The 9,702-nt window shown below is 33.8% G+C and overlaps 2 protein-coding genes across 4 annotated transcripts in view; both read right to left on the bottom strand.

The window, feature by feature from the left end:
- The window catches only part of LOC110426729 (uncharacterized), a 2,727-nt gene extending 400 nt beyond the window's left edge, over positions 1-2,327 (bottom strand). The window contains exons 1-4 of one of the 3 annotated variants that reach the window (XM_021442021.1): positions 1,945-2,327; positions 1,772-1,843; positions 316-465; positions 18-215 (exon numbers count right to left, since the gene is read on the bottom strand). In XM_021442021.1, the coding sequence (XP_021297696.1) occupies positions 18-215; positions 316-465; positions 1,772-1,843; positions 1,945-2,181 (657 nt within the window). In that variant the 5' untranslated portion in view covers positions 2,182-2,327. Of the gene's footprint in view, positions 1-17; positions 216-315; positions 466-1,771; positions 1,859-1,944 lie in introns of all 3 variants that reach the window. The other 2 variants (XM_021442022.2, XM_021442020.1) reach the window with 2 other exon arrangements.
- Positions 2,328-3,536: 1,209 nt separating this feature from the next.
- Positions 3,537-7,289, bottom strand: PME31 (pectin methylesterase 31). The gene is made up of 6 exons (XM_021441919.2): positions 6,719-7,289; positions 6,537-6,641; positions 6,071-6,148; positions 5,559-5,746; positions 4,385-4,558; positions 3,537-3,978 (listed from the first exon to the last, which is right to left on the bottom strand). The coding sequence occupies exons 1-6, from the start codon at positions 6,959-6,961 to the stop codon at positions 3,816-3,818; spliced, it is 951 nt and encodes a 316-aa protein (XP_021297594.1). The 5' UTR covers positions 6,962-7,289; the 3' UTR covers positions 3,537-3,815.
- Between the last annotated feature and the right edge of the window lie 2,413 nt (positions 7,290-9,702).

The following is a 9,702-nucleotide window of genomic DNA, read 5'->3' as shown; positions in this document are numbered from 1 at the left end:
GTTTTTGATGTCCTTACCCCTTTTCCAAGGCTGTTGCGAACATTTTCAGGAATCAAAGCGAGCGCAGGAGGAAGAACAAAGCTTATGTTCATCTCTAAATGACCCCCAAGCCGGCATTTGTTCCCTCTTCTATCAGGGTATAATGTTCCTTTCACAATCAGTGCGAAATGGGATTGATCAACACCATTATTTAGCCCTTGGAGTTCCCATCTTGTCTGCAAGAAGAGAGCTTTGGATTGTTTAAGAGGAATGATTAACATAAAAAATTTACTTTGCAAATCTCGTTAATTCACATGTTTTTCTTCTGCTGCTTACAATGTCAAGCTCAAGAACTTTTGTGATATCACGAGGAACTTCCGGTGGGTAATCTCTACCTCTTGATTTGCATCTCAACCTCAAGTCTACTACAGGCCAGACAGTTAGAATCAATAACTGCAGGGGCAACATCTTGATTCTCCATTCATCCTGCATAAGTTCAACAGTAAAAAATACATGGGAGAGACATATTCTAGCCCCAGTACGGGGAAACTATTTTTGGGACAGAACCTGCGAGGATGTCCATTTGTTATTGTAATCATGAACTCCAAACATTGATTTCGATTAAGTTTAAGCAAATTGCCATTTGTCTAGAGATAGAAAGATATTTCAGATTTAAGCTATAGGATAGCCAAGCTTGAACTGGGAAATAGTGTGTTTCAAACCATGCTATCTAAACGAATTCAGCAGCTTGAAAATCTATAGTATAGCCACTATCGCAATCAAGGCTAACCCTACCTAGCATATACAGTCAATTTTTTTCTTAGAAATTATGCACTCGTTTCCATTCCATTCTTGCAGCTCTCGTCCTTAAGTAACAACAGGTCAATTACTGTAGATCTGCCAATTACTGACAAGCCTATGCCTAGTTTCAGCAGCTTATTCAGATCCAAGGAACATAAGAATTTTACTACTTGTGTACCATTGAGAAGCAAAGTGCTATCAAACATCTTTACTAGAATAGTGATGGGCATGATTCTAGCGTACGAGTCATTAAGCCTGAATTTATTAACTGTCAATGATTACTAAATATATCAAGCGACTTTTGTTATGCATGTATTTTCTTCATGGTTCTTTCATGCGTTCTATAATCTTCTACCTACACCTCCCTCTCATTAGAAAATAGTATTAGTTCTTCATCCTTTGACAAAACATGACTGTTTATGCCCCCATGGCCACCAGAGTGAAGAACAGAACAGGAAAATAGAAGAAATGCTCGTTCCCTAATGCAACAAACCAGTAAACTTTATGCACAAATACAATGTACATTTTAAGAAGGGAACTCCCATCTTTTCTGTTTCAGAGCACAATGATATTAGCTATCTTTTCATCAAAATATTGAACAAATCTCTAGAATATTGGTTTACATGTGAAAACAATTCATTTTAGGGGCATTTAACCTTCTCCCACTTAGCCTAGAGAATTGTGTTACTCAAAAGGTCATACACTCAGTTTCCTTTTCAATAAAAGGGCCCCTTTTTGGACTTATTTTTTCTTTTAAAATTTGTTTTTTGGCCGTTAGGATATGTTGCCTGCAAAACACCTTACACCCAGAAAGAAAATTAATTATGAACTGGTAGTGATTCGATTTTTTTGGCAACCATTCGATATAGCATGAGCTCTTCTTTTAGTAGAATGTAATGTAAGAATTACTGAGTACAACTATGAACTCAACTCAACACTAATAATTAAAGAAGTAATGGAAGAGGAAAATAAATAGGAAGAAAGCAAAAACCTGATTAAGCTGTTGGCTTCTATGTTTGTCAGGAAACATTGCATTGAAAATTCTGGGCTTATCCTCCAAATACTGATCAAACAAAGCCTGTTCAATCCCACACTCACCAATAAAAATCAACACCCATCTCACAAAAAAGAGAACAATTGAGAAAGAAATGAGTTAGTGTGTACCCCAGGAGTCTCATAAAGAGGAATATCAGTGGAAATTCTTGCAGAGTAAGTAGCAGGCTTTACCGTTAACTCATTCCTGACCAAATATTTCTGTGACTTTGACTTGAAATTTGCATGGCATTGCAGTTCTGGTTTCTTCAGCTTGACTTGCCATTTTCCTTTGCTAAAATTTTCAACTCTACACACAAAATAATTCTGTTGGCATGGAGCAAGAAAACCTGCCACAACTTCGGTCATATTTAATTTCCTTAGTATTCCCTTCTCTAAACACTAATTCAAAATTTAAAGACAACAAGATTCTCCTTATATTTTGGTGGTAATGGAAGGCAGGAAGGGGCAAGTGCCAAACTGCTACCAACAGGCAAAAGTTCACTGTTTGGACTTGGGAGAGTGAAAGATAACCATATCTGATTTTTGGGTCACAACAATGTCATGTGGCATTTTGCTAGAGATTACATGTGGTGACACAACTCTAAAAAAGTGGGCCAACCAAGCCAAATAATAGGGGTAATAATAATATTCCATTTTCATTGGGAGAAAAATGGGGGAAAAACGTAATGATATGAAGCAAAGTGCACATAAAACATGGCCACATGGTTAGCCAAGTCTTCACTTGGTTGGAGCCACCTGGAGTTTTGGTCTTGTGCCTTCTATGTCTAACAAGAGCTTTATGGACTCAACACAGGCTTGGTTTCAAAAGGTTTACTTTTACTTGTACAAAAGTAGAAAAGAAAAAGTGAGCCTTCCATACAAGAGATAGATTACACTTCCCTCTCTGTTTTTATTTTTTTTTCTTTCCCCCAATTTCCCTCTCATTTTTTACATCTTATATTTACACTTTCAACCACAAAATTACTTATTGATTAATGAATTTGAAAACAAATCTACCATCTAATTATGAGATTATAGACAAAAGTATTTATTCATATACATGACTCATCCATTTTGCATCATCTCTTGTTGCCCTATCTATCAAAGCTTCTTGCACTGCCAATATGCTACTATCAATTCTTTATTTGCTTTAAATTGCTCTATAGTAAAGTTGGAACAAATTAAATGTATGTTATGGTACAACAACAATCTCCATTGACTTGACTTTCTATTGATGGAACATATCAATTTTACTCATGTAAGAATCGACTTCAAAAGGATTGATGGTTTTGGCATCTCTGCTTTTAAGCTGGGAAGAACTAAGGAAATATTTTGCTCTGATCTTTGGTAGCCTTTGATGATATTCTAAGAAGAAAACATTCAGACCACTACCATGACACATTCCACAAACAACAGGGACCTGTAACTAGGTTGCGGGAAGAAAATGGGAGAGAGGGGTGGGTCAGAGATGGATCAGCTAGGGTGAATCGCATAATCTGCCAAGCCATGGTGGCAGAAAGGAGGGTTAGACAGGGCATGTTGTAGTCACCGTCTTCACTTTTTGATGCCAATTCAGATATATGACCACAGCCACTCATTCTTTACCAAATATGGCATTACAAAAAGATATGATCATTTCCAGTGACTGGCAACTAAACCCCTCGCTTAGGCCATAGCTGTACTCAACCATTGCAAGAACACTACAAGTTTTGACACTTAAGTTGCTCATTTTAATCACTCTCTGGTGGACTTAAATAATAATCTAAACAAACTTTATGGTGAATACATGATTAAGATCTTAGGAAAACTGCCCAATTCATATGAGCCAGCCTTTCTCTAAAATCTTCAAGGATAAAAGAAACTTGGTGGCACAAGAAATAGATTTCATGCTTGAACACTAAGCTTGAACCAGACACAATGAAGATTTTAGTCCATGTATAAAAAGGTTAAACGCCATTATATCGCTGATTATTAACTCATGCCAGCTTTGAAAGTGACTTCTAAGCAGAATGTGGTATTCTCAGGGCCATTCTTTGAGCAAGCCAAGGTCTGTTTGGATCAGGGTCGATGAATCCGTGCATGAGGAACTGTTCTGCTTCTTCATGCAGCAGTTCCCTTGCCCAAGTTGCGCGTTTTGATTGACAACAGCCAGGCCCATAACATCTGCAGTGTCAATCAAGTAAAAAAATTAATTGGCAGTGTGACATAAAGTAGAAAAAGAGGTAAGCAGAAGGTGAATATTAGTATCCAGCAGAAAGTATTATCAAGACCAGGTAGGTTAAGTGTTGAAGTTGTACAAGCTTAATAATATTTTCACATAATGATAATATCAAAACTGCGTTGTGCATACTTGTGTAACCAAACCACATAGGCATCATTCCAACTCCGGGTTAACCTTTCAGATTAACATAATCTATCAGTTCTATCATGCACAAGGTATTTTCAAAACTCAGTGATGCCACTTCCAGGCTATAACCAAATTTTCAATACAAAAATGTTAATGGGCATGAACTTTTGGTGATTTCCAAATTTAAACCAGTAATAGAAATGAGAATAGGACAGAGTGAACCTGTACTCATAAAAGCAAGCACTTCTCTCATTTTCAGGTTTTCCCCAGTTATTCCAACCTTCATCCCTGATACATTGATCCATGTAAGTGTATGCAAAGACCACCCTTCCAAAGGGTCCCCATGGGCGCCCAAGATATGAATATGAAGACCCTCCATTGCCAGTTATGACACATCTGCATAAATGCTGCCAGTTGTTCAAAGGGAAAATCGCATGTGAAAATGGAGTAGATGTCTTAGAAAGAAAAAGAATAACTGTGGAACCTAGGCAAACTTCATTGGTCACAGCTGATCAGCAAACCTGATTGATGACTGGTCATGATTTACAAGAAGTGCCTCAGGCCATAATAATGAAAATTAAGAAGATTAATACCATTATATTTCACTCAACAGACAAGTCACAAGGAATCCACACATTGATTTTATTTTCCATATAATCAAAGTACTGGGAATAATAAGCTGCGAAAATGCAGCATAACCTTTTCTTTAAGAACTAGAATTAATCCTCGTTCACTCTACTAAACAAAAACAATTTAAGTACTCCTATATAGCCATCTTGCAATTTGTATGGCTTTCTAAGAAGTATAATCCATAGGCTAAAAATGGTTATACAATTGCAACACAAGACAACAAGGAGCCAACTGCAGCTAATCAGTGGCAGAATCAAAACTTTAGGTGAGAGATATAAAACCTTTAACAACTATTTGACAAATAAAGAGAAAATGTTAAGGATTACTGCAAGCGTCACATTTGGCTAGCAACAACATGCAAGAGAGATCATCATGATGATAATTTTCCTCTCAAGCTGGAAACTAGGTCCTGGGTTGGTAAAAGTATGTGATTCCAACCAGCAGATAATGACTCTGCTCATGTACCGCCACGGTGCTGTACATGGAACTATTTTATTTTGATTCAAACATATGAACTATGTTGGATAGTTACGTCCATCGTTTAAGCTATTTAAAGTTTTGTCTTCTTAACTTGACAAAAGTAGCTGTCAGTGACAAACTTGATCAAGGTAGCCCAACATTTATTAAGTTTCCAGAAAGAACCTGTAAACATCAAAATCCTCAAACAACTTGAAAATTTAGAAATGCAAGACCTTAATGGGAAATTAACAAAAAACAGAAACTAGTAGAAAAGAAAAGGACACAAGAAAACTAGTCAACCACAGACCTCAAAAACACGTAACCAGTTGACTCCTGAGAAGATTTCCTGCTCTGTGCAGTTATGAAACCAGCTGACTTGCAGTGGATATGGCAATGCTCTAAGAGGGCAGTACTATTTCCAAAAATGAAGTCCACACTTCCTTCAATATAGCAATCTTTTAAGTACTGTTTTCCATGATGCAAGTAGAGAGTATCCTGCAAAGTTTATATAAGCAGTAAGATTTTAGCTAAAGTACAACTCTATGACCACAATTAAACCTCTAAATTGGTCATGAACTGCCTAAAAGACCTTAGCAGGTAGCCAACACTATCCACATACAAAAATATAGTTTTGCCAACTATTCTCTCAATCAATTGAAAATCTCAATTTAGCTGGTTGAGCTAGTGAAGATAAATTTTTATGATTTTTAAAATAAAGAAAAGTCTACAATTTGTAACAAAACACAAGGCCTATAACACACTCTGTACTGGTTGATAACACTCCTACATTAGGCCAACAAAAATGACAGAGTTAAGCACCTGCCATCCCAGAAATCTGCAATTATAGAATGCACAACGATCTGCCGTTACTCTGATTGCCACAGCTTGCCCCGAACCCTGTAAGAAAGAAAGAAAGATTAATGATACAGAAATAATCACCACACCAATTCCGATGCATTTGGAACCAACTCAGAATCTGCACTTCTAACAATGATCACAACCTCAGCTGGAAACTGCAGAACGAATCAAGGCTAAAATCATAATTTTGAGTTAATCAAAAGGTAAACTTCCAATCATAAGAGCACAACAGTATTCGATACCCACATAGCTGAATCCCACATATTTTGAGAAAATAAGTCAAAAAGTGAACTTCTTGATGATGATACACAGTCACAAAACCCAAGAATGAAACTTCAATCACGACTTGGTGCACAAGGAAAAATCCAAAAATAAGTTGAATAAGAAAACAGAGAATTTCATCTAAAAAGGGGAAAAAATGTTGTACCTCAGGAGCGGAGTTTTCAAAAGTGATATTCTCAGCAATAAAATCCTCTCCTTCCACAATCACACTCCCACAGCCAAACGTCCCCGTCCCAATCACCCTCGAAGCCTTCCAAAAAACCACAGCACCATCATCACACGTGGCAAACACCCAGACAAAGTAGCAGAAAAAGGACCATACATTACCTGGTGATGTTCAGTTCTAGTAGCGGTATTGCTCCAGGTAAGAACAGTGAGCTCGGGTCGGAGACCAGCCAAGGTGATGAGGTTCTTGGTCTTGGGAACATAAACGGGCTGCTTGTAAATACCAGGTGACAGTCGAATGATAGTTCGACACGTGTTGCAGAGTGGAACCGCGTCTATGGCTTCCTGTGCTGTTCGGTAGTCTCCACTGCCGTCTTGGGACACTGTTATCACCCTTGCCGCCATTGATCAAACAAGAAACAACCCTTTGCTCCCCTCTTCCTGTCTGTCTGTCTCAAATATTGTCCTTCTTTGTGTGTTTGAGTTAAATGGGTGATGGACTCGAGTCGAGGGGCGAGAAATGGACAAAAGAGGATAGGTTAAAGACGATGGAACTACTTTGTTTAGTCTTTACCATAAAATCTAAAATGTCAGTACCATTATGTTTATCTTATTTTCTTGAATAAAGGCAAAAGAGAGAATCTTGGCTTCATCTTTCTTGACCATTTGTAAGGAATATAAAAAGCTGTGCTGATGAAAAAGGATTGAGATCGCGCCTTTGATTTAGGTGAATCATTTAATCAGGCTATGCAAACAGCAAACTCCAAAAACTTTTTTTTGCAGATTCTTTAATTCCTTCATAGCAACCCACAGCTTATTATTGTATATATCTTATTCTTTGTTTGCATATCAAATTATAATGCAACAATCATGATAATTAAGAATATGATTGATTATTAACACTTCATAATTATATTAGACAATAAAGATTTAGTCAAAATTTGATAAAGGCGAATGTAATTAATAAATATTTTAACAAAAATAAGTAGCTAGTTGTAGATTCAATTTTCTTAATAAAAGCTATCTATTACACATAAATTTATCATCTTTGAATGCTTAACACAAATAAATATAATGTTATTATTATTATTATTATTATTTAGGTTATTTTAATTTTAATCTACGAATTTTATATTTGCATGAGTTTTACAAGATGATTTTTTCTTCACATACTTTTAAGCATATATATTTATGTACAAAATTAATTTGTCAATAATAATATCATGTTTCTCCATGAGACACAATTGACATGAATCTAATTTTTTTCATGTAATTATGACACTTCCTACCTAATTTATACCATATTTACATAATTTTACTGTTTATAGTATTTATTTATGTTAAGATTTTTTTAATTTAAACTTTACATTGTGTTTTTCATTTATGAGGAATGTTGAGTGTTTTTTTTTTTATCATTATTATTAATATTTACATTAATTTTTTATAAAGACCAATTTGATCTTTAGATTGACATCTTACTTATTTACGTTAAACTATTATCAAGTTATGTTAATTGTTACCCTCCATTATGTTATAATTATCATATCTAATTAAAATTGATTATGATATTTTTCATCCATTTTATCTCAAATGTTATGTAATGTTATTTTCAGTACTTACATTAGTATTTTAAAAACGCTTTTTTTATTAAACCTTCATATTTTATTCATTTTCATTAAATTATATTTTTTGTATGTGATAATGCTTGATAGCTATTTTCAGAGATACAAAATACTTTGAAAATTTTATAAAAAAACAATTAAATTTGATTTTTTTATATGCAATTTTACAATTGAACCTGTACTTTTTGAAATGGAAATCCTCGACCTCTCTTTGTGCCCCTGTTGGTGCCCCATGTTTAGATTTATGCCACATCATCTCCTTAGTTAATTGGAAACTAAAGTTCACTAAATATTCATAAAAATAAAAATAATGTTATAAAATATAACTTCCAAGAATAACTAAACGAAAGTATTTGGAAGGAGTAAGAAAATTTTCTTTGAGTGTATATTTATAAATAAAATAAGAGATTTATATAGACTAATAACTTTTTATCTTGATAAAATTTATAAAATAAAAATAATATTAAGGGATTAGATGTATGGATTAAATCTTAATTTTAATATAATCTAATCTACAATCAAATTGAAATATACATAATAAAATAGATATCCACAGATATACAGTCTCCATCGAATATCCATTCTGTTAAGAGTATGTTTCGTTAAAATCTTATTAAGAAAAAACCTCATTAGAAAAGATCCGAATAATACAAAATGCTTATATAAATTTTTTCAAGAATACACTTTTGAAATACTGCCTCATTAAAAATCTTATTAAGAAAAACCTAGTGAAAAAAATCTTGATAAAAAAAAAGAGTACAATGTGTATTTTACACTTCTTAATGATTGCATTATTTAAAATTTTTAAAATGATACATTTCAATCTTTTGTACCACCTTTTCAAGCATTGCAGTAGGAAAGGTTTTGGTGAACACTAATATCATCATTTTTTTTTTTGAGATCATGAGTGAAATTTTTTTTTGACAAAATATGCTTTATTTAATCACCTTTAATGTATCATTCTTTTAATTGTGCTATGTAAGCAGTATTATCCTCATATAACGTTGTTGAAATTTTTTTCTCATTTGACAAGCCACACGTTCTTAAATATGTTAAGACATAGATTTTAACCAGACATATTCATGACTTGTCTCATGAATTATCAAAATTTCTACAAGGTTAGAAAAAATAATAAATATAGTTTGTTTTACAAAATACTATGAACTAGTCATACCTCTATATATGAATAAGTAACCAATCTAGGAATGAACCTTGTAGGGATCGGATAAATATTCTACATCTATATAACAAATTAAATTTGATTTTGATATATTTGAGTAATATAAACCTATGTACGTTGTTCCTTGAAGATTATGAAGTATATGTTTAATTTTATTTTAATGTCCTTAAGTTGGAGAAGAATTGTATCATTAAATTTTTTTTTCTTTTAGCATTTAATGATATTTGATAAAATTTAATAAGATATTTCAACATACAATAAGTAAGTGACCAATAACCTTTTATGCCACAATGATAACAAGACATTTTTTATATTCTTTTTATTTTGTCCACTTTTGTCTAATT

The sequence above is a fragment of the Theobroma umbraticum genome, unplaced genomic scaffold (genome assembly GCF_002168275.2).
Source record: "Theobroma umbraticum cultivar Fairchild unplaced genomic scaffold, ASM216827v3 scaffold_12.0, whole genome shotgun sequence".
Lineage (NCBI taxonomy): Eukaryota > Viridiplantae > Streptophyta > Magnoliopsida > Malvales > Malvaceae > Theobroma > Theobroma umbraticum.
Note: the sequence above shows the minus strand (reverse complement) of the source record. Positions and strands in the feature narration are given on the sequence as shown.

Excerpts from the sequence above, each read along its gene's own strand:
- PME31 (XM_021441919.2), bottom strand. The coding sequence starts at position 6,961 with ATGGCGGCAAGGGTGATAACAGTGTCCCAAGACGGCAGTGGAGACTAC. Across the intron at positions 6,642-6,718 it reads CTAGAACTGAACATCACCAG|GCTTCGAGGGTGATTGGGAC; the intron begins GTAATGTATGGT and ends GTTTTTTGGAAG. Across the intron at positions 6,149-6,536 it reads TTGAAAACTCCGCTCCTGAG|GGTTCGGGGCAAGCTGTGGC; the intron begins GTACAACATTTT and ends TCTTTCTTACAG.